At 33.6% G+C, this 26043-nt stretch overlaps 1 protein-coding gene across 1 annotated transcript in view; it reads left to right on the plus strand.

The window, feature by feature from the left end:
* The window catches only part of EPHA5 (EPH receptor A5), a 302370-nt gene that overhangs the window by 113086 nt on the left and 163241 nt on the right, over positions 1–26043 (plus strand). Inside the window, exon 3 of the mRNA XM_029945331.1 lies at positions 25864–26019. Within this exon, the coding sequence (XP_029801191.1) occupies positions 25864–26019 (156 nt within the window). The remainder of the gene's footprint in view (positions 1–25863; positions 26020–26043) is intronic.

Raw genomic sequence — 26043 nt, forward strand, 5'->3', positions numbered from 1 at the left:
GGGTGCCTGGTGGCTCAGTCGGGTAAGCATCTGATTTCAGCTCAGGTCATGATTCTGCTGTTTGTGAGTTCAAGCCTTGCATGTGGCTCTGTGCCAACAGCTCAGAGCCTGGAGCCTGCTTTGGATTCTGTGTTTCCCTCTCTCTCTGCCCCTCTCCTGCTTGCTCTCTCTCTCTCTCAAAAATGAATAAACATTAAAAGAATTTAGAAAAAGAAATAACATTATTTTGAGAGCATAATAATTCTTTGAAATCCAATTTGAATTACAATCAACAGGTTGCTTTCATGTTCTGCTCCTGTGCCTGCCATTTAATTATAGCCTGCTTATGGGGGCACTAAGCCTTAAACTACTTTTTAAAAAATGAAATATAGTAGACATATTAGTTTTGCACGTACAACACAGTGATTTGAAATTTATATACATTACGAAATGTCCATCATGATAAATGTAATTATCATCTGTCACCATACAAATTATGTTATCTTTGACTATATTCCTTTATGCTGTATTTTACATCCCTGTGACTTATTTATTTTATAATTGGAGGTTTGTGCCTCTTAATCCTACTCATGTATTTCCCCCTTTTTTCATCCCCTTTCATTGGGCAGCCATAAGTTTGTTCTTTGTATTTATGAGCCTGCTTCTATTTTGTTTTATTTGTTAAATACTAAAGTACTTGAGAGTGGATACTCTGTTTTACTCCTCCTTGTGTTCCTAGTTTAGAACAGTCACATAGTGTGAGCATGTTGTCCTGATGTGTCTGAGATGGTTACATTTCTCTCTTTTGTGCTATATTTTTCACTTTCAAAATTATTTCAATTCTGACATTTTGTCAGGTAACCTATAACTTTTGATAAATGAGTAATAAAGATACTTATCATCAATTGAATACTGTTGACAAATATTGGGTTAGATACTGATGTGATTCATTACAATTTAATGGGATGTACAGTAGTATCTTACTATATTTATAAGGTAATTGGAATTCAGAGAGGTTAATTTGCCCGATAACCTAAAGAATCAAGTTAAATGAAGGCTTATTCATCTTTGTAAATTCAATGCCTAACTTAGTACCTAGCTACCAAGAGATTTCCAAAACATCTTTGTTTGGTGCCTGAGACAAAGATATAGAAGAACAGATTCTGAAAAATCCCATGGCACTTGTTTGAAGCAAAGGAATGAAGATATGCTATAGCTTTGATTATTCTTATACTATTCCTATATCGGTATATTTATGGTTTATTCATGCCAGGGGGCTTTCTTTGAAAAAATGATGAGTCTGTGTGTTTTAGTAAGGTCATTGTGTTTTTATTTCTTTATGTGTTTCATTTGAGGAAGTCTTTTAAATGTGAACACTTTAAGGCAGAAATCACTGCTCTTTAGTGTATAGTAAATAGCTCTTCAGTGGTTCCAAAGGGTGTAGTAGGTTACTTAAATGGGCCGCAGATGCGTATCTCTGTAGTTTAAGAGCAGGAGGAGACTCGTAGCAAACAGATTGATAACTGCTATAGACAGAAGAAAAAATACATTGTATGACAATGTTCTGGCCTAAATATGAAAAGCTGTGTATAAGATCCATGATAAAATTTACAGCTGTCATTTTAAATTAATATTATTATCATTTTATAGCCATGAGACAAAATAATCAAGGACTTGAGAGTGAATGAATGAATGAATAAAATTATAATAAATCATTTATATTTTAGGCCATAATCATAAAGATGACTTTTAAAATATATAATAACATTACATGCCAAATATCCCTCCATTAATACAGCAGTTCCAAGTGATACCTAGTTAATAATGTTTTTAGTAGATGGAAAATTACATAATTATAATCTTTAAAAGTTCTTCTACTGCTTTCAAATATAGGTTCTCCTTAAAGCACAAGATACATACTGTTGGACTCTACATGGAACTTAGGAGATGACATGGTATGGGGGATATTTTTAACAAAGAAAAAAGTTAGACATTTCTTCACACACACCATATATGTGTGTGTGTGTGTGTGTGTGTGTGTGTGTGTGTATGTATATGTACATATACACGAATGTATGTATCTATATGTGTATATATGTATATATACTACTCCATTGTTGATATATAACATTGCAGAGTAGAGGAGATCTTTGTTTGAAGGTTCAGATACTTTATTTATTTGTTTATTTGTTATGAAGGATTAGATACTTAAAACAGAAATTTTAGGAGCCTCTCCTTGGGTTTACAGGGGCAGCTGGTAGATCTGTCATATTACTTATATACTCAGTGTTTCAGCTGCCATACAATCCCCCCACCCCCCAACCCTTCAGAAAATATTAGTGTAAGTACTCAAAAAACCATTTATTCATTGATATAAAAAAGGACTTTATTCAAAGTTAAGTACAATTGAAATTGCATAGCTTATAAAAATAATAAAGTATGCTACATATGCATCTATAAATACTTAATTTCCTTTACCTAGAGGTTATTTTATAATATGCTGTTTGGCTAATTCAAGCAAAATCTGACTGGCTCCAAACAGGAATGCTGAAATACATACAATACAGCTTTGATCTTAGAAACTTAGAATTTGGAGAGAAAATATAGACACAGATAATTAATTATAAAACTGAGCAAAACGGTAAGTGGTATGTAAATGTATAGACTACAAATAACAAAGGAATACATGTCTTTAGACTATAAAAGTATAAGGCAATAATAAAAGATCTTACGTGTTAAAAATTTAAAAGAATCACTTCTTTGTCTCCCTAGTCATCTCTGGCTAAGTAAACAAAGCACAGTATCTATTTTGTTTTCTAGACTTTTCTCTAGATTCCCTTCTCCTTTGACTCAGCCATTTCAAAATATTTTCTTTAAATTTTCACCCATATTTATTTCAATCTCACTGTGGCCAATCAAAAATAGAGTGAAAGGAAAATAATAGTGAAAGTAATGTGGACAATAAGATTTTTATGCATGTCTACAAATTTGTTTGGAAGGAGGGACTAAGTTATTTCTTCAGTCCATTTTTTATATTATTTCTAGGTGTTTTGTAGTTTGATATGTACACCTAAGCTTTCAAAGGAGTTTGTGGTGCAGGTTTAATAATCTTCACTCTTGTGATATGAAAGTTGCACACCCACCCTTTTTCCCTTTCTTTGTTCTGGGTTAGGAAAAAGACTCCTTTGAACCTGAAACTTTGCCTGTAGGCATCCTGTGTATTCAAATCTCGTAGTCCTAGTTTTCTTTTTCTCAGAAGGAGCCAGAAGCAACTTAAAAAATCAAGAGGTATCTGAAAATTCACCAAAGCTATTTGGAATGTGCTTTTTATTATCTATGTAAAGCCCCAGTTCCACACTGATAACTCCTGGTTTCTGATAATTTCATAAAGGAAAAGATTGTGTAGCACCAGATTTGTAAATTCAATTTAAAACTGCTTTCTTATTTGCACATTTGGTTACAAATTTCTTCTTCATCACATGGCAGAACAACTATGTTTCGCTCATACGTGTCATTTATCCCAGGTAGCTGGACATCTTGTCACTTTCTGTCTACAAAGGCTGACCTCCGAAGAACTATAGAAAAGTTAACCAGATCCCCAGCATTACAATGGCAAAGACAGATGAAATATGAGGCCCAATGAAAGAGTCTCCCCGGTCTCTATTTTCTTGCTTTGCTGGTTCAAAGCATCATGCCAGTATTGACAGTGTACAATTAGGAATTGTTTCACATGAAGAACTATGTCTCAAAGGAAGAGTAGTTAAAGTTCTCTAATGTGATATTTATGAGCTTCTGAGAATAATGTAATATGTTATACTATACTATAATATGTTATATACTGAATCATATATCATATTAATATACATTTCAATTGTATATATAGTGTTAGCCATACTTAACTATATTAATAATAATAATATATAATATGTACATAGTAGCGGTCTCCTGATAGTCTGTGATTAAACATTAAGACTGGAAAGATAGACTATGAAAAAATAATGAAATCCACTGACTGGTCCTAAATTAGCAGCTACCTGATGCTCTTCCCTTACATCCTTTGGCTCTTGTAGATCATGCTTTCTAGACTCCGTTGATATACTTTCGAGCCCCAGGATATCACTTATAGTGAGTAAGTGATTCAAAATAAAACGTGTAATGTGAGACTACCTTATTCAGATGGTTGTGTAAGTTACATGGAATTATTTCAGCTGAAGTGAACTAGAGGACTAGGAAATCGAAGTGAAGACTTACTGAAGAACAGATCACATAGTCTGTGTGAAGAAAGCCTCCTTGGTAGATGGTGGCGCGTGACATGAACAGCCTTAAGTCAGTCATGAACTAAACCGGCGCCTCTGCTGGTTCTGTTACACTGATTTGAAATCTTAGGTCATTCATGTATCTGTGCTCAGGAAACAGGTTTCTGTAATGTAAATACTGAATGTGTCTTATGACACTTTAAACCAGTTCTGTATTAATCACAGAGCCCATATGTTATTTAAAAATCTACTTGCAAGTCTCAGTACTCTGGATAGCTGATTTTAATGACAGAGAAGATTTGAAGAAGGGTCAGAATTACTCTTTTAATTATATTTAAGTGCAAATAAATCTTTGCTTTCTAGTATGAAAGGTAGATGAAAATGATAAAGAAAGTGTGAGAAAGTGTTAACTTTGAGTAGACCGAGTGTAATCCTTGATAATATGTATATTTATATAGTTCATTTACGATTAGTAATTACTTAGAAGACCCAGCAGACCAGGGAGGAAGCAGAAAATCCCCATCCTGTAATATGCTTTAAGAACTGGGACACAAAAGAATCAGAGCCTCCTTGGAAGGCACAGAACACAGTAGAAGCAGGCCCAGGACACACCTCAGAGTTTTCAGGACCTCTAGCAAATTTAAATCAGTTAGCGAGTTCTTAGACCCTTCCTTTTTTGGTTTAAGTTCCAAAGCTGTGTGTGTTGTGAGCATTATAGCTATGCATTAAATAAAAATAATTTTTAGACGGACTATGAAACTTAAGACGGAAGGAGAGTTAAGCTACGTTATTATTTTCAGAATCAGAACTTCACAACTCAGTCTCCAGCAGCTCTAAGTCTGAGATGCTCAGTGGGCTGCACAGCTGCTGCCGAGCTTGCTGCAGGCTGGTACTTTATCACATGGTTGTGGCGGGCAGTGGGAAATGGAGTCATCAGGGTGGGGATGGAGGCTGGGCTACATAAAGAAAAGGAAGGAAAATGTTTGCTTTTGCTTTCCTAATGGGCAAGCATAAGCGACAGTGACTCTCAAATGATTAGGGCCAGACAAGTTTATGTTTGACATTTCTATAACACTTATTTCACAAGCTCAGCTTTCCTTAATTTGGGTAGAAACTTAGATTCAAAAAATGCAGGGGCACCTGGTGGCTCAATCACTTGAGCTTCTGATTCTCAATTTCAGCTCAGGTCATGCTCTCAGTGTTCCTGAGATGGAGCCCAGGTCAGGCACTTGGCTGACAGTGCAGAGCCTGTTTGGGATTCTCTCTTCTCACTCTTTGCCGCTTCCTACTCAGATCTGTGTACATGCATTCTTTCCGTCTGTCTCTAAATAAATAAATAAATAAATAAATAAATAAATAAATAAAGATTTTTAAAAAGAAAATGTAAATGTAAATGTTAAAATATAGTGGGTTCTAGGTTATGAAACAAAGACTTGTATTTCAAGTCTCATCTTGTCCATTTACTTTCAAAGGTAACATGGTGTGTAGAGTGAATAACATTATATTTTATAATTGAAATTTGCTGAACTAGAACTTAAATGGTCTCAGAAAATGAATTACTGAATAAATGGATTGACAGCTAGATGGATAGGTGGACAAATAGATGGATGGATGGATAGATAGATAGATAGATAGATAGATAGATAGATAGATAGATAGATAGATGATAGGGGTTCCTGAGTGGCTCGGTCTGTTGAGCATCTGACTCTTGATCTCAGCTCAGGTCATGATAGCATCGTCATGAGACGGAGCCCCGCGTGATGCTCCGCACTGAGCATGGAGCCTGCTTAAGATTCTTTCTTTCCTTTTGCCTGTCTTCTCTGCTTCCACTCTCTCTTTCTCTAAAAATCAAGAAAAATAAATAAACAAATACATAAAAACATAAATAAGACACCATAGGAGATCTTGGACCAGTTACTATGAAAAACAAAATCTGCCACAGAAAGAAAGTTCTTGAAAGTACAGTAAAAAACAAAGGGACACTTACCTCAATAAAAGTCCATTGGTAAGAGAGCATGTGAAATAGCTAACCATTACCACTGGACAATCAGCATCATCAGGAAAGAATCATGTTTTTTTAGAGCAACAGGTAAAGGGAATATGAAAAGAGATTGAGGATATGGGAGAGTTTGCTTATAATTTGAAATAGACCAAGAATTACAATAGATTTTCAGATAGGTAAACAGTGATGATATCAGTAAAACACTGGGATACATATACATATACATGTATATATACATAAACATTCAATAAATGAATATTGATTTTATTATGTGGATAAACATAAGAAATGATTTCCTGTTGATTTTTTTTACTCTCATGAGCAAAATTATGTTAAAACAATTTTAAAAACTATACAAAGATTAATCATTGAGATCCATTTCCCAAAATTTTAATTGGCAGAGAGTTGATTCAGTTGATCTGTGTTCTGGGGCATCATTTCAGTTACATTAAAGAAAACCAACACCAAAAGTGTAAGATTCAAAAGTGTCTAGAAATCTTTATGTGAAATACTCTACTATAAAATATGATTTATTATAATGAGTGATTTCATTTCAACTTTATGTACCAAATATGTCTGAAGAATAGTTAATAAAAAATAAAAAACTTTTTACCATTTGTGTGCTTACATGAATGAAAAATCTATCAGGAATATTCAGTTGTTTCTTAAAAAACATTTGTAACTTAAGGCTGCTTTAGACCAGAGCCCTAAAATGTGGGTAGAACAAACACATATGACATAAATCATCAAAATAAGTTCTCCCAAATGTCATATTTACTAACCACAAATTACTCCAATTGTCCAAACCACATCATAATTTGAGGATCCCTCTTTCCCTTCAGGCTCAGAGCCAAATCTGTATGGCATGCTTGATCATAGGACTAAAGACTCTCTGTTCTAATAAACCATCACATATCTGGCTTTGGAAAACTCAGAGAATTTTTTCCCCTGAATTCTGTCATTAGATTTTTAATGATTGCATACAAGATAGAATTTGAAAATGTTAGGTGTATTCATTTATGTTTCATGTTCATGATATGTTGGATTAATGATTCATTATAAATTATATAACACCAGAGCCTTTATATTTAAAATGTCTATTAACATATTTATTAAACCTAATATAGTTCATGACATATTTATTTCTTGAACTTATTTTCTCCTTATGTTCACTTATCACTGGAAATACGATGCTTACTGATATCTTAAATGTTCTTAATAACATATTAATGGTAGGTTTAGTGCATTTTAATAAGAAGCTGTAAGTATTGTGACATAATGACTGCTTCCCAAAAAATAATTTTTAATTTTGTCCTTGTCAACTTCCACCATAATTTTTTTATAAAAATGTCATGATGGGGGTGCCTGGTTAAGCATCCAATTCTTGATTTCTTTGGCTCACATCATGGTTTTATGGTTGGTGAGTTCAAGCCCCATATCTGGCTGCATACTGACAATGCAGAGCCTTCTTGGGACCCTCTCTCTCCCTCGCTTTCTGCCCCTTCCCTATTCTTTCTCTTTCTCAAAAAGAAATAAATAAACTTTTTAAAATGCCAGGATGAGCTGAAGAGAGCTTAAAATTTTAAAGAGAAAAAAATAAAACATCATCTCAGACAATTTAAAATATTATTTCGTTTTGGCCGTCTCTGAATAAAAATTGTAAAAGTGCAAAGCCAGCTGACACTTAGTTCAACTGAGTGTGGATTTTCCTTCAGAAAACAAAAGGAAAGTGGAAGCGAGAAAGTGGGGCTAAGATTCTTCCCGAGAAAAAAGGCTAATGGAGTCAGAATCTTTTCTGGGACAGAGAAGATGTAAAGAATAATTGGGGGACAGTTTGGGGGACAGACTTTTAATTGAACAGCTCTTCTCTTGGATATATTTCAGTACTATAGATTATTTAAGTGTAAAATAAACATGATGCTATTTACCTCAATGGACTTCTTGAGAGTTTTAACTGAGGAAATGAACTTAAAGAGTATCTTAGTAAACCACTCAGAATTCTAAAGACACAAAATTAATAATATAAAAAGGTAAAAACTATCTGTTGAGTCTCTTGGAAGTCTCTTCATGTCCTAAGCACCAGCCGAAGACAATCAACAGTGTTTGAAGTTCTGTGTGTTGGATAGTGAGTGTGTAGGGCCTTGTTCTCTTCTTTATTCACACTCTTCCCCAGGGAGGTTTTCTTCAGTCTCACGGCCTTAAATACTCACTCATTCTGGGTTCACTCTGGCCCAGACTTCTCTCTTAAATTCCAGAGTCATTTATCCAGTTGTATAGTTGATATAGCCACCTGAATGTCTCAGATATCATATATGTAATATGTCTAAAACTGAGTTTCCCATCTCTTCCTGAAAACCTGTACTACCTGCAAACGTCTCCATATCACATGAGGGGAACTTCATCCTTTTAGTTTCTCAGATCACGCTTCACTCCGTTCTCTACTCAACAGTGCATATCCAGTCACCCCGCAAATGCTGTCGCCTCTACCTTCAAGTATTTGCAGCGTCCACTGGTTGCAAACCACTCCTACTGCTACTGCCTTGAACCAAACCAGTGTCACCTTTCTGGTACATTATAACAGTAGCCTCAGCCTTTTTTCTTGATTTCCTTCTTTATTCATTAAAGTCAGTTCTCAAGACAGAAACCACAGTGAGTCTTTAAAATCATATTATATCACTTTCCTGAGTAAGACTAAGAGGTTTTACAATAGCCTTCAAAACCTTGTATGATATGTTGCTTGTTACCTGTTTGACCACATCCCTTAATATACTTTATTTCAGTAACTCAGCTCCAGCAACTCTGGATTCCTTTCTTTCCGTTCCATGAAATACCAGGCATACTGCTTCACTAGAGTCATGTTCTCCCTAGGCTCATACTTGAATAACCTGTTTGCTTCCTTTGCTCACGCTTTGCTCAGTCATCTCCTCGATGATACCCAACCTGTCCATACTTGATTCATTAAGTGACTTTTTAATTCATATTTAAATACATACATCATTTAAGTGGCCTACCATGACCCCTTTAATCACCGCTGAGTGATTTTCCGATGGTTTGTTCCCCAAAACCCTATTGTGACACTTATCCAAACTTTTGTCTTTTTCACCCTTACACATAACTGGCACACAGCACTCAATAAACTGTCATAATGAATTAATCCAAGTGCACATGGAACCTCACCTTATGTGACAGAGTGAAATATACAGAAGAGAGATGTATTAGAAATACTAAGAAGTGATGTCTTATATGAATAGAATAACTGTCTAAAAATTTTGTGTAATTTACATACATTGTCAGATAAGATTTATAAAACTTTTCTTATGGCATTTGAAATTAAGTTTTTTCATTATCTTTTAAGACTATAGGTTTTTATTGACTTGGAGATATGGAGTAGAAAGATATTAAATGATTCTGAATGTCCTTTTGAAACATAAAAACATGTACACATACACACAGTGTTTTACAGCATGGAAAGTTTTAGAAATTAGTGTTTTGCAAACATTATTTGATGTAGTCTTATTGATAGAATATAGGTATCGTTAAGATATAAAACCTGATCGTTACAAATGGTATTCACATAAAATGCCTTTTTTTTTTTTGACAGGGATAGTGTTTTAACCCATGTATGCTTGAACAATATTCTTGAGGTACTGTAATGAGATTTCAAAAGTCTCATATAAAGATAATTCTTAAGACATGTACTTTAACCAGTAGTGTCCCAAACAATCACCCACTAACCTCCCCCCACACACATTTCTTTACTGGTATGTAACTCAGATTGCCATAACCAAATACTATGCATGGCTAATTTAGACAGTAGAAATTATTTCTAATAGCTCTGGAGGCTGAGAAGTGTAAAATCAAGGTGCTGGCTCATTTATTTCCTAGTGAGGCTCTCTTCCTGGCTTGCAAATGGCCATTTTCTTACTATATCTTAATGGTCTTTGTTTTTTCCTCAATGCATGCACAAGAAGAGAAAAACAGGGAGGTGTCTCTCTTTTTTTCTTTTCTGATAAGGCATCTAATCCCATCATGAGGGCTTCTTCCTCCTGGCCTCATCTATCTTTAGTAACCTCCCAAAGGCCCCACGTCTTAATAGGATCTCATTAGAAATTAAGGCTTTACCTCAAGAATTTTGAAGGGCCTTAAACATCTAGTCCATAACAAATGCTCTCCTTTCAATATAAACGTAGGTAGGTTTCATGCTGTGAAAGTATAAATCAGTGTGGTAGGTTCATGATGTAAAAATGTTAAGAAAAAAAGAAAGGAAAGAAAGGAAAGGAAAAGAAAAGAAAAAGAAGAAAAATGAAACATAGAATCCAAGGATCTATAACATACTCACATATGCTTTGATCAGCTTCCATCACCTGTAAGTTTTAGATTAGTTATTCATTTTATTCAAGATGTACTTAGAACACGTTCTCTAAAATTGTGATATTATGGTACAAAATTATAATAAATATATTCTAAGTCTTTAAAAGCCCATAAAAACAAAGATTATCAAACTTTTGAGAATTTTTATGTTTGAGGAAGGAAAGTGGGTACAAAGTTTAGCCTTATAGAAGATTGTCTTATTGTACTAAAAACCTTATAAATGCTGTAGTCTCTTAAAGTTTTTAATTCCAAGGAAATGAACATTTTGAATTCATTTATGCCAATTCAGCGTCCTTCTCAGACTTGCTGATATTGTGATGTCCATCTAAATCTGGAGTGGATGTCATTAGTAAAGATAGCTGTGAGATGTCTGAGATAACAGTGAAAAGGGCGAAGATCAACAACAGCAAAAGTGTTTTCCACGGCATGTGATTTTATGACACTTATGTGCTTTATGATCCTTCTGAGAATAGTTTAACTATATATTTGAAAAGTATAACATTGGAACCAGAGGCCAAAGTTCTAGCCCTTAATTTCTATATGATTTTAGTCAGGCTGTTCAATCTTCGTGTCTTGGTTAAATGGCTTAGGGGGCACCTGGGTAGCTCAATAGGTTAAGCATCTGATTTCCGCTCAGGTCCTGATCTCACGGTTTGTGGGTTCGAGCCTCCCATCAGGCTCTGCGCTGACAGGCAGCTCAGGGCCTGGAGCCTGTGTCTCCCTCTGTCTCTGACCCTCTCCAGCTCGCTCTCTTTCTCTCTCTCTCTCTCTCAAAAAAAATAAAACATTAAAAAAATTTTTTTTAATGGCTTAAAGTCCTGAAATGTTTATCTTCCTGTATATTTTAAGTTATTTTTATGAAGGCTTGTCTTTTACTGTCACCCAAGTTTTAGTTCCTTCAATGGAAAAACAAAGGAGATGAAAGGAACTACCGCTGAGCATTAACAAACAAGTCTAACAAGTGTGTGGATTATGTCTGGCATGTGGCAGTTACTTCCAAAATCATGGCCAATTCTAAAGTCTGGCATTGTGAAATATAAATTGTTTTGAATCAAGGCAGACAGACATAGAGGCAACTAAAATCTGATGACCATTGTCATAGGAATTATAGTATTCTTTATAATAGTTTTTTAAACAGTATAATTTATTGAGTGTTCATTCTCTGTCAAGCTGTGTGCTACACATTTATGGGTGCATATGCATTATATATCATATAAATATTGTGTATATACATGCATTTTTTGATTAACTCTTATAAATATCCATATTTTACAGAGAAGTAAATTTGGACTTAAGGTTATAAAGTATCTCTCAAGGGTCATATAGATATAATGTAAAATTGCTAAGACTTAAACTCAAGTCTGTATGACCTAGAAGTCTATATTCTTCTAACCAGAGAAGAGAGAGTGTGTGGCCACATGGACTGAAAGAGTTAAGTACAAGCACTGTGGAAAACAAAGTAATAAGAAAAAAATTGTGAATTAAGATCTGGCTAATAACATTCTATATCGCATACAATATATTTAAAATGTTGTTAGCAATATTCAGTCTTTGAGAATGGTTAATTAGATAGACAGTGACTATTACCCAAGAACAAGAAAGACAGTCTTTAAGGTCTGCTTTCTCCAGAGTAACAGTGAGAAAGCTGAGCTGTGTTACCAAATACAGCTGTGCTGAATTCCTAGATTCACCACTTAATACTGGCTGGTTATAAAGTCTTAGGCAGATTGCTTAGCCTTGTATCTATAAAATGGAAATATTAATCCACTGACTTCATATCATCATTGTACTAATTAAATGATATGGATCTGTATAGCATTTCACTCACTAACTGGCACTAGTGGACATGCTGAATATATGTCAGTTTGTTTTATTAGTATGACTATTGTTATTATTATCTCTATGTTCCATGGCTATAAAAGACAACATTTGATGACATGGTGGTAGAATGGTGATAATCATAAAATGACAATAGAAAAGGAATATGCTTTAAAATAGAATCTAATTTGGGTTATGATTATAATCCAAAAGTCTAAGTTTCCATGTTACAAAATAAAGAACCTGCTTTCTAATCATCCCTGAGATCAACCATTTAGAGTTATTGTTTTTCTGGTTTCCTTTTTCTTCCTGCTCTGTCTACTGAAAAAAAGCCAAGATCCATTCTGGTTTTGAAATTGAGATTGCTAGATAGCTAGGGCATAAAATTAAATGCTAGGCATGATTTGACTAATTTTCTAGTGCTGATCACAATAAACTAAAAAGAAAGAATATGTGAGCTAAACATAGACAAAGATAATGTAATATTTGATGGTATGAAATATATTTAACAGTTTGCTTCGGTGAAAGTTTTAGAAATATGGTTTATTTTTAAAGCCAGTCATTACCAAGTTATTTTGGGCATGAAGTTCCCATTCTGTGAATAAAGAATTTTGCCCCTAATGATGACATCTGAAATTATTTAATTTGAGACACAGTAGGACACTTGCGCACTGAAAATTAGGGGCAACTAGATGACTGCTTTAGCCAAATGAATTGCACTAGCCAGTTGCTTTTGCTAATTTGCAGACCTTCAGTTTGAAAGAATGATATTTCGTAGATATGAATTGAACACTTGCAAAATGGTTTGATCCACCTTAATTCTCAGTGTACAATTTGCAGAAAACTGGTTTAGAACAACTGCATGACTTATGCTTTCTTTATATGTCATTGTATTTATATTCCTGCCTAAAAATTAGCTCTATCTTCTACTTCACATATACATTCCCACAAATTATCAGGGCAATTTTTAAAAATTTCTTTGGTTTTAAGGCAAATTATAGTTTTCAAACACTTTTCATAGTTAATCTTTCTATATCTATCTATGCTTTTAAAGAACTACATTGTTAAGGTTTTACTTAAATTATAATCAATCATGGAAGTAATTCTGTGACTGTACTGAGGACTGCATTTTCCTTTTGCAGTGGTTGTTTGATTTTTAAAGAGAAAATATAATCACAAATGCATCTATACTATATCTAATGGTTTATTCTTTATTTTAAAATTTATGTGTTAATTTAAAATTAATGTATGTATCTAATGTGTACTTTTTCATCATATCAGAGGAAATATTATTTTATTACACAGCCAGTATTGTCTTCTGAGTTACTGAACTAAAATGTAATGCCCTATGGTACAAGGAGGAATGTTCATAACAGAAATTGCTATTTTTACCTTATCTGTCAAGGCCAAGACCCTGAGCCAGACATTGCATATACTTTCATAACTAATGTTGTGTTGGATGTTTTTATCCCTTCATGGAAGTTTTATTGCATTAACTGGAGCACATTCCCTTCATGATTCAGAACTGGACACATTTTATGACCATACAGACATGAAGTAAACAAACTGGCTTTCACTACCTGATTTTAGAAATAATGGATACATCAGATCAAATACACAGGCTATAAACTTTTCTTTCACTCACAAGATAAAGCATGTAGCTTGATATTTAAACAATACTTCCTTTTATCAAGGCAGTAAACATATTATCAGAAATAATGTTCAGAAAAGCATATGGATTGAATCATTCAATAATGAAGAAAAACTCTGAAGACTGATACAAGATTATTTTATGATATTCATCAATGTTTAGTTTTTAACATATTCAATATGAAATAATTGAAAGGGCCTACGTGGCATCAGATTCCAGCAATTTGTACAGAAAAATTATCTGTCCCTACAAAGAGAGAAGAATCCAAGTGAGGCACCAGGTTGCCTTTTAATTTAGAGAAGATAAAAATATGCCCTTTTATTAATAAACAAATTCTAAACTTTCTGGTGTGTTATAGGTAAGATCGTATTTATCTAGAGATTTCACCTTTTGTATAATTTTCCTTAGTAAGTTTATCCTCAAAAATATAGATTTCTGGCTTTTTTCTAAATGTATAAAATATCACAAGCATTGATTTTGCTTGGGAAGATATAAAAGAATTATATATTTTGGAAATGAATTACTCATAAAATATGTTGAAAATACTGTCTTTGTAATGTTCATTTCTGAGAGACAGTGTATGAGCAAGGGAGGGACAGACAGAGAGGGAGACACAGAATCTAAGCAGGCTCCAGGCTCTGAGCTGTCAGCACAGAGCCCGATGTGACGCTCGAACTCACAAACCATGAGATCATGACCTGAGCTGGTTGGACGCCTAACCGACTGAGCCACCCATGGTCCTCTATTATAAATATTTCAAGACATGGTGCTAACTTCTAGATACTCTAAAAATAATTTAGGTATTCTAAAAAGGAATTCTAAGATCAATGTTTCATAATCTAGTCATCTACTGGATTTTTTTCCTTTTTAAAAATTTTAATCTTCTCACCAATTGAATTCATAATAAAAGAAAGTGCCAGAAGATTTACCATTTAAAATTCAAAAGTCATTTAATTTGATTTAAATTAATTACTGTTTTCTCATTTTCTAAATTACAAATTCACTGAGATCTGCATGCATCAAACATATTTGATAGTTCATGCTTCCTTACTTACAAAGAATTTAAAGATCAACTCTTTGTTTAGATAGATAACTTTTTATTTGTATCCATGAAAACGTAAGGATAATGTTACCAGTAGAGAAGGTATAAGGTTTAGTTCAAAAATATTTTATAATAACTTCTGCTAAATCAGTGTATTCTTTTTAATCTTTATATAAGTAAAATATTAATAAAAGGGAAACTTTGTAACCAAATATCAGTAATATTTTGTGCACACGTGCACACACTCTGCCATCCATGTCCTACACACACTACTGTTGAAGTATGCTGCTCCGAACTGATTCATAGTTACTTGATTGGGAGAGCAAAACTGCTTAGTGTCTTAAGTATCTATTGAATCTATAGAGATTTGAAAAATATCCAGTAAAATTAATAATTAAAACTTTTAAATTATCATAATGTGTTATTATAGAGAATTTCAATCCATCAATAACTATGGGGAAAATAACCTCTATTATCTCCAATAAATACTCATTCTAATGTAGATAGGTTGTGGAAAATTGAAAAATTGTTGAAATTATGTGTCTTTTACTTTAATGGAGATTCAATTAAATAAATATAAAGTGGTAATATGATTTACAAATATCCACAGCTTAGGGGTCATGTGTCGGTCCATTCCAAACCACAGGGAGCCTCATGGTTTGTTACTATATCTTAAGCATGTCCATGTTTCCAAGGTGGAGAAATATATTGTCATAACACTGTAGAATGTTTTCCAAGAGTACTATGTAATATTCTTGGTATTTAGACTTGAGAAACTAAAATTTAAGTTTATTTTAACTATTTTATCTTACGAAACATATCCATTGTCAATTAATACTTTTGAATTAAATATAATTGAATCAACATGCTTTACTTGAGCAAAGAAGATGTTCCATCCTAGCTTATAAATTGGTTATACTGATACATATGTTTCAGTATGTTTTAAATTTTGACTATTTTCTAATTTGCTAGCTATTAGTTACGAAGTATATCAACTCTAATCTTAGATGTAAAGTAGAAAGAGATATTGGTACATAATACATTTTTACTACATTTAAGGATAGTCTGGTCTTTTCTGAATTGGAGGGGAGGTAATAGTTTCTTATCTGAACTATGGGAGGTGGTCAGTATTATAACTGATCACTGATGCTACATGATACAGTAGTTCTATAAAATATGGAATGTATTTTGTATAAAAGATGTATAAAAGATATAAATTCATAAGCATTAAAATGTTAAAGTGAGACAATCCTAACATTTCTAAAGTTATACATCTGTATTTTATTTTTAATTGGAAGATACTGCATTATATATATGTTTAGTCTCTTATGGAGGGACCAGGATTTCATCTCTGTACACACACAAACACATACACATGCCCACACATGCCCGCTATTTTTAAATTGTCATTTTGAGTGTTTTTAAAAACTTATGTACTAATATTAAACATTAAACAATTAATGAAAATCTAAATATGTGCCAGACTAAATATGTATAAGCAATTGTTAAACATGACTGAGTTATTTAATGGCATGATGGCAATGAATAGGTTTTAATTAGGTATACATGTCCAGTGTACAGTTCGTGACAAATAAGCATGGCTCATTACATATGTTGAATGAATAAATATATAAAAGATCTGTAGCAATTAATTTTACTCCTCACTTATAATTATCATATAATTTATTGGGATTTCTATTAATATTTGGAGGCCTAAATTATAAACATAAATGTAAATAGAAAGAGAGAGACTTAATATATTTATCAATAGTGTTCTTGTTCTGGAAGAAGTCCTCAAAATGGCAGCAGAAAAGGAGGATTCTAACCTCCTCTCATCCCACAAACACAAATAAATAACTATCAAAACATCCTAAATACTCCAGAAGTCTTCCAGAAGACTGACAAAAAAAAAAAAAAAACCTAAAAACTAAAAACCTACATAACCAAAGGGAGAGAAGAGGCCACATCGAAGAGGGTCGGAAGTGGAGTGATGTAGTTTAGGGCAGAAATAGCTTGCACCTGCTGTAAAGAGAGAGGCATACACAGGGGAATGCACAAAGAGAATGTTTTCCCCACAGCTCGGAAAACAAGAGGGGCTGAATTCTGTGAGTTCTTGCAAACAGTGGGCCTTAAATCCTGGAGTTTTTAAGGTCAGCAAACTTGGCTGGGATAGAACTAGGATGGCACTGATGGCACTGTTCTGCTCCTGGAGAGAAGGCAGGCAGACAACCCAGGGACACACAGCCTGGAAATAGCAATCTGAAGGATGTCTGAGGCACACAGTGGGAAGAAAATTTATTCCTCTCAGAAAGATCCTTGGGAATCAGAGTTCACAGAGATACCTCTCCTGGAACAGAGAAGCTGGCTGGCACCATTGCCCCCACCCCCTGCCCCTCAGCATAAATACAGAGCCGCTGGCACCAGTGGGAGATGGCACAGGGCTGACACTGGTTGCTCCACTTGCTTACACCAAGGTCCATTTCCTTGCGCTCTGGCTGTACTACCCTTCTAAGTCACACTCTGCTCAGTCCTAGTGCACTGTGCTCCTATCCCAGAAGACCAGCACAAACCCCTGTCTACACATCTCCCAACCAGAAAGTTCTACAGGGCCTCAGTTCTGGTAGAGTCGGTGTCAGGTCTCATTTGACAATTATATCAGAGCACACCTAGTTAAAACTCACTACATTTAGGCTAAGGACAAAACACTGCCCCCATCAGTCAAGGAGTGCCCCTGCAGATGACTAGCCTAAAGAGGAAAGCAGCCACCTGACACTACATGACCTCCTCTGCATAAGGCCGTGACTTTCAGGAGGCAGGAGACATAGCTGGCTTATCTAACACAGAAAAGAAAACAGAGACTTAGATAAAATGCCAAGACACAGGAATTCATTCCAAATGAAAGAACAAGATAAGATCACAGCCAGAGATCTAAGCAAATCAAATATAAGTAACATGCCTGATGGAGAATTTAAAGCAGCAATCATAAGGATACTCTCTGGGCTTGAGGAAAGAATAAAAGGCACCAGTGAGATGCTCAACCTAGAGGTAAAAGAATTAAAAAATAATTAGAGATGAACTATGCAACATATGAGACTGGAAAGAGGCTAGATGCAATGAACACAAGGCTGGTAGAAGCAAAGGAATGAATTAGTGACCTAGAAGACAAAATAATGAAAAATAGTGAAGATGAACAAAAAGAGAGAAAGAATTATGTGACACAAGAATTGACTTAGGGAACTCAGTGACTGCATCAAATGTAATTGCATTCCTATTATAGAGCCTCAGAAAAAGAAGTTTGAGAAAGGGGACAGAAAATATATTTCAAGAAGTAATAGCAGAAAACTTCCCTAATCTGGGATAAGAAACAGACATCCAGATCCAGAGGGCACAGAGAACTTCCATCAAAATAAAAAATATCAGGCCAACACCAAGGTATATTGTAATTAAATTTGCAAAATATAGTGATAAAGAAAAAAACCTTAAAAGCAGCAAGATAAAAGAAGTCCTTAACTTATAAGAGAAAATCCATAAGGCTAGCTGGAGATTTCTCAACAGCAACTTGACAAGAAGGTAGGGAGTGGCATGAAACATTCAAAGTACTGAATGGAAAAAATCTGCAGCCAAAAATACTCTACCCAGCAGGGCTATCATTTAGAATAGAGGAAGAGATGGAAAGGAGAGACCAAAGTGACAAAGGCATGAAAGTATTAGAGAAAATCTCCAGAGATAATAACAAACAAAAGTAATAAAACAATAATTACATATCCATGAGTAATTACTTTGAATGTAAATGGACTAAACACTCCAATCAAATAACATGGGGTCTCAGAATGGATTAAAAAAACAAGATACATCTATATGTTACCTATAAGAGACTCATTAGGCCAAAGACACCTGCATATTGAAACAAAGGATATGGAGAAACATTTATCACACAAATGATGTCACAAGAAAGTCACAATAGCAATTCTTATAGGGGACAAACTAGAGATTTTTGTTCTTATATTGTTTTAATTCTGCTTTGGAATCAGGTTAGTACTTACCTCATGGAATAATTTTGAATTATTATTATTCCTTAGAATGGAATTTGAATTCTATTATTTGCACAATTTTAATAAAGATTGTCATTATTTTTTTTTAATGTTTGGTAGAATCCACCAGTGAGACCATGTGGTCTCGGGCTTTTCTATGCTGGGAGATTTTTTATTCATAATTTAACTTTCATGCTCTTTAGTAGTCTCAGAAGATTTCCTATTTCTTGGATTCAGGATTCATGATTTCTTGGTAATTCTTGATAATATTGAAAATGTGTAGTTTTAGGAATTATCTGGCTCTTTTTCTAAATTGCCTGATGTGTTGGTATATAGCTGTTTATAGTAATCTGTTTTCATACTATGTATGTCTGTGGTTTTCTGTTGTATTATTTTCTCTATTTCTCATTTTGGTTTTTGAGTATTATCTCTTATTTCTTAGTTAATGTAGTTAAAACATTGCAGATTTTGTTTGTTTGTTTTTAGTAATTACTTTAAATATTATGTTACTTATTCTGGTTTCTATTTTATTTATTTCTGATTTTTCTTTGTTATTTCCTCCTTTTACTAAGTTTCAGCTACGTTTTATATCTTTTTAATTCTTTGTGGTATAATGTTAAATTGTTTATTTGAACTTTTTTTCTTAATACAATAATTTTATCATGAATTTCACTTTAACATCTATTTTTGCTTCATCCTATAGGTTTTGGAATATTATGTTTCCTGTTTCTTTTATTTTGAGATATATTTTGATTTTCCATTTGATTTCTTATTTGACCCACAGCTTGTGCAGTTGAGTCTTGTTTAATATTCACATATTAAATATATAATATTTGCACTATAGATATTCCTGCTTTGCTTTATTGTTGATCTTCAGTTTTGTACCATTGTGGTTGGAAAATATACCTAATATGATTTCAGTCTTCTTAAATTTGTAAATTTTTTATGTCTGTTTGTATTTGATTTAACCAGGGAATTCCATGTGTACTTGAGGAAAATAAGTATTCTATTTTTCTTGGAAAATTTTATGTGTTTCTTTTAGAACCATGATTTCTTAAGTATGTATCAAGTAAAAAAATGTTCTTGTTGAAAAAAATAACTTTAGCTGAGGATACACATTTAAAATAAAGCATATCAAAAAATAAATACAGTATATCAGCAGGGATGTGTGTGGGGGAAATGAAGTAGGTAAAGGGGGAATTAAGAGTACCCTTATTATGGTGAGCACTGACTAATAATTGTTGAATCACTATCTTGTATGCCTATAACTGCTACAACACTGTATGTTAACTAAGCTGGTATTAACATAAAAACTTAATGAAATATGCTAGTCTTTTCTTCTCTGATATTATTTTGCAATGTTAAAATCAGCCCATTAATTCAACCACTTAAAATTATATTCTAACTAGCAAGCAATTTTAAATTCTTAAATAGTCTCTTTCTCATATTTCTATGTGCCAGCTTTCAAAAGATGTTGCCAAGTTTTAGAGTTCCTACTTCCAAAACCAGGATCACACTGTACACACTGTATGTTAGCCAGTTTCACAATAAATTATGGTAAAAAAAGAGTTTCTGTCTCAAAACCTATTTTAATGTATCCATGTCTTAGCTCTTACCAATTTTTTATGCTCGGCATTTAAAATAAATGTAAAGATAAATCTATCATTTTAAATTTTGGTATAAATGTTATTGGATCTTTTGATTTGTAATCTCCTTATAGCATTTTGTATTATGCTGTTTTCCCTTAATAAACACATCTTTTTTTATTAAAACTTTTTTTAATGTTTTTTTATTTATTTTGAGAGGCAGAGAGAGAGACAGCAAGAGCAGGGGAGGGTCAGAGAGAGAGGGAGATACAGAATTCGAAGCAGGCTCCAGGCTCTGAGCCGTCAGCACAGACCCCAACACAGAGCTCGAACCCACGAACCATGAGATCATGACCTGAGCCAAAGCCGGCTGCTTAACCGACTGAGCCACTCAGGTGCCCCTAAACATATCTTTTAAATTTGGGCTAAACCATCTTGTGGTCACTCATTTAAAAAAATCTGTTTAATAAGTAAATTTGACTTTGTTTATATCCTCTGATAATTCACATAAAATAGAAATGTGGTAAAAATCTTGTTCATAGTGATTTTCTGCCATTCTTAATAAAGCATAATTAGATAAATCCAATAACACTTTGAAGATTAATTATATCTTGAACAATATAAACAAACACAGTCTGTGCATTTCTATTCTCAGTTCTTTATATATATATGGATGTATTGTTAAATGACCTGTATATTTTAATTCTAGTGAGGAGAATGATTATATTCAATATTACCAAAACATTATTTTGTACATTACTTTTTTCTCTTCGTGACCATGTTCCTGAAATGTAAATTGAATTCTTGTAGGTATCCCAAGGGTGATGGACCTTTAAGGCTAAAGTTTTTTTGGAAACATTAAAAATAATTTAGTTGACAATAAAAAGTATAGGAAAAATCCTAAATTATCAGTTTAAACATTTTTGGCAATTTTGAGAACTCTTAAAAATTTTCTCATTAGGCAACACCCTTTTCAACATAATTGAAATTCATATACTGATGATGTATATTTTATTTAGATTTTTAAACCTATTTTAATAAGTGTAATTAACATCCTTATTTTGTAAGTAATAAATATGAAAGCTGGAGTATTAGGAGCTTGTGTAAAACTTCTAAAGCAGCCAATGTAGATGTAACTAACACATATTATTTACTTGCCAAGACTTAATATTTAAATAATTTAACTTCATCAGCTTTTATTTTATTAAGCTTTTTATTTTATTAAGTTCTACTATGTCTTTTTGACCCTGAGGACACAAATGTACTAGCTAGCCAATAAATGCTGCTGAATATGTACTTATTACAATGAATTGTGCTATAAACAATGAAAATCAAGTGAACTGTTTCCATTCCCCAGAATGTGTATATAGAGTTAGGAGTCAATGAAAATTCCTAAACATAAAATTATGACAAAAATTTTGCTATATGCCATTAGAGATATATTAAGTAGTTTCTAGATCTAAAAAATGTATAAGGAAAGGTTATGTAGCCATGGAGATCATCATCAGCATCATGGAAAACATTGAGTGGACTGTGCCAATGTGTGATTTAAAATAGAAACTAGAGGGGCACCTGGGTTCCTCATTCAGTTGAGCCTCTGTCTTTGGCTCAGGTTATGATCTCATGGTTTGGGAGTTCAAGCCGCGTTGGGCTGGGTACTGGCAGCTCAGAGCCTGGAGCCTGCTTCAGATTTTCCCTTTTTCTCTGTCCCTCCCATGATCATGCTCTGTGTCTCTCTGTCTCTCAATGATAAATATATTAAAAAAAAAAATCTGGCGCGCATGGGTGGTTTAGTTGGTTAAGTGTTGGACTTTTGGTTCAGGTCATGGTGTCACGGTTTGTGAGTTCGAGCCCCACATGGGCTCTGAGCTGACACCTCAAAGCCTGGAGCCTGCTTCAGATTCTGTATCTCCCTCTGTCTCTGCCCCTCCCCCACTCTCTCCCTCTTGCTCTCTCAAACTTAAAGAAACATTAAAATTAAAAAAGAAATTTAAATAACTAGAGATGGATGTACGGAATAGTAATTTAAGAAATTGTGTTCTGAAGGGGAGCAGAACTGTTTGATAGCTACGGGGAGAATTGGGATTAAGTGAGATCGATGGTTTATTTTTGTTATTTGTTGGCTTTGCTTCACTTTGTTTCCATTGAAAAATCCTGGAAAATTGTACTGGGGTGATATGAATGACTATGTGAGAGATAGAGATTGAGATTGAGAGAAAGAGATTAAGAGAGAGAGACTGAATATGTAAAAGGGATAGTAGATATTTGAAAGATTACTCTCAGAAAGTAGAGGTTCTTAATTCAATTAATGATATTTTTCTTTGACAGAAGCAAAAACACATTTCCATTTTCATAAAAAGGAAGGTAGGAAGGGTGGCTACAAGTACATATAGATTTGGAGATTGGTGGTAGGAAAATACACAAGTTTCTTAAATAATTTCTATTTTCTCAGCACACAGAAAAATGTACAACTGAAAGATGAGAAAGGAATAGAGCTTCTAAGGAATAAGAAGAGAGGAGAACTACAAAATAATCATGCTGGTGCTGAAAACCAAAGTTAACTAAGGAAATAATACTAAGATTCTCTAGCAGCATTGTAGGTCCATTTGGATTTGGGGCCACAATTTAAAGGCAATTAGTAATTCCATATACATGTTTTTTTTTTTCTTGGACAACATTGAGCTCACAGTTTTCCTCCCTATAACACTATTTGAATTTCTTTAACTACCTCAAATTAAATAATACCTTAAACAGAATCATTATCTTCCTCTAAATTCATATCATACCTGGCATTCTCTGAGGGAACCACCCCGTCTGTGCTCCTCTCCAATCCATTTCCCACACTGATCTCTCCCACATCATTGTGATCTTAGTATCTCCCTACTTAAATTGTGTAATGACCCCAAATGATAACACCTCTAAGGTGTGACTTCGTGTCCTTTTCCCTCTCTAACTTTATCTCTGCCACTTTAATTCTATTATCCCGACCTTCTAGTTTTCTCTATCTCTTTATTTGCTCTCCACTTGTTTTCTTCCTTTGCAAGGATTTGCCCCTCTAATGCATGTTAATGCACACTAATGCCCCCTTAATGCAAATGCAAATTGGATAATTTTCTTTTTTTAATATTTTGTTTTAATCTCAGTAAAGGCTCAGTTTCCTTAAGAAGCCTTTTTGATATTCCAGTCTAAATTAGGTATCAATTCTCACTTAAATGCTCTTTCTTTTTTCTATCATAATCATATTTATAGTTATTCATGAAATACTTTTAAGACTCATAAAGGCAGAGACATGTCTATCTTTTTTACCTCTGTAACCTAGTAGTAAGCAAAATTTCTGTCCCACTACATCTGTTGAAAGGATTTTGTTGAACTTCTTATGAGAAAGATACACTTACCACTTTAACTTACATTTATATTACTTTCTATTTCCAAAGTTTCCATGGAAGGTTAAATATCAGTGTTATACATGGTATCAAAATAAGTTTTTAAGTTAACAGGCATTCATTAAAAGGAAATACATGACTCTCATAAATGGCCACTGATTTACAAATAGGCAGAATTATGGATTGATCCTTCATGTGTTTGAAAATAGTGTTTAAAGTGAGAATGGTTTTATGGAAGAGGATTAAAGAAGCAAAAATGGATAACTTGGCTAAGGATGGTATTGGCTGCTACAGCAACCCTATTATAAGAAAAATAATATTTTAAATCTTTCCCTAATCATTTAACCACAAGAATGCCCCTAATACTATCAAAAAGCTCTTCTTATCTTTCAAATACCTTCACATTCTCTCTGAATTTATAAGAGCATTAAGGCTTAGCTATCGCTATAATTAGATCTACTGAAAAAGTACCTTCTCATTTTTGTCAATTCCTGATTATTCATGGTGACGGCAAAAAACCTTAGCATGGATTACTAAAAACCCTAATCATTTATAGCACATGAAAATTAGCCAAAATTCATGATGTCTATCAAATATTTCCATTGAAATACGAGTTCACCTTCAAGCTTTAACAAATTTCCATGATGTTTGAACAAATGCTCTTAAGTGTATGTACTGAATTCTGAAAATAGACAAGATATACCTGGCTGATTACGTTTATGTAACCTAATCCCTAAAAGGTTATCAAACAATCAGTTTGGTGGTTTACAGTTGGCCCATATATTGGGTAGTTGGAATAAATGTTTGGATTTATTAGCCATTCAAAAGAAAGAAAGTTAGAAGAGGTTAGGGAATGAGTAAAATATAAAAAAAATTACTCTGTTAGCACTTACTTGACCACCAACAGAAATGTTAACACAAATTTTCAAAGAACATTTTCTTTATGTGATTCTGAATAGTTCAGTTACAATCTTCATGCTATGTCATTCATTCATTTATGCATTACATAACAATTTGGGATCACCTACCGTGATCAAACACTGCTTAGTATTATGAATGCAAATTGAATAAGACACATCTTCTACCCTTTATATGTCACAATAATTTATATAGTATAAATATGACTGATATCAGAATAGATGCTTGTTGAATCAAATAGAAATTCTAAAATGGAGTAAAATGTAAAATAAATGCCTAACATCAGACTCCTCCTGAAATCCATATAATGTGAATGATACACCAGCTCATCCATGCATTCTCCCAAATCTAATAAAATTTGTGAAGCTTTTAACACTTACTAATTATTAATTAATTATATAACAAAATTTCTTGCACCTACTATGAATGTACCTTACTGTTTTATGAGCACTGGGAAAATTAACATTTCTTCAACACACTTGTATTAATAACAGAGTTAATGAAAACTATACTCAAAGCACTACTACATTTTTAAGTACATATAAGTATTTATATTTTATAATATAATTTCTTATAAGCTCCTGCAGCGTAAGAGTTACTAAACATACACACATTCCAGACATGTTTTATTTAAATACTTAAATATTTGATTATCTGAATGAATAGCCTGGTATTTATGATTCAGAAGCTTATGAAACATTTTTGAAATTAATGCAAATATTGTGTTATGTACTCTGTGTATACTAGTCAAAATAATGACATTATTCACAAAACAAACCCCGCATCTGTTCCAGGGAAAAGCTTAGTCTCTTATTTCTTTTGACAGTGTGCAGACCTGGGTTCTTCAAAGCCTCACCTCACAGCCAGAGCTGCAGCAAATGTCCACCTCACAGTTATACCCATGAGGAAGCTTCAACCTCTTGTGTCTGTGAAAAGGATTATTTCAGGAGGGAGTCTGATCCACCCACAATGGCATGCACAAGTAAGGAAACCCACTGATATCTGG

Source organism: Suricata suricatta, chromosome 1 (genome assembly GCF_006229205.1).
Source record: "Suricata suricatta isolate VVHF042 chromosome 1, meerkat_22Aug2017_6uvM2_HiC, whole genome shotgun sequence".
NCBI lineage: Eukaryota > Metazoa > Chordata > Mammalia > Carnivora > Herpestidae > Suricata > Suricata suricatta.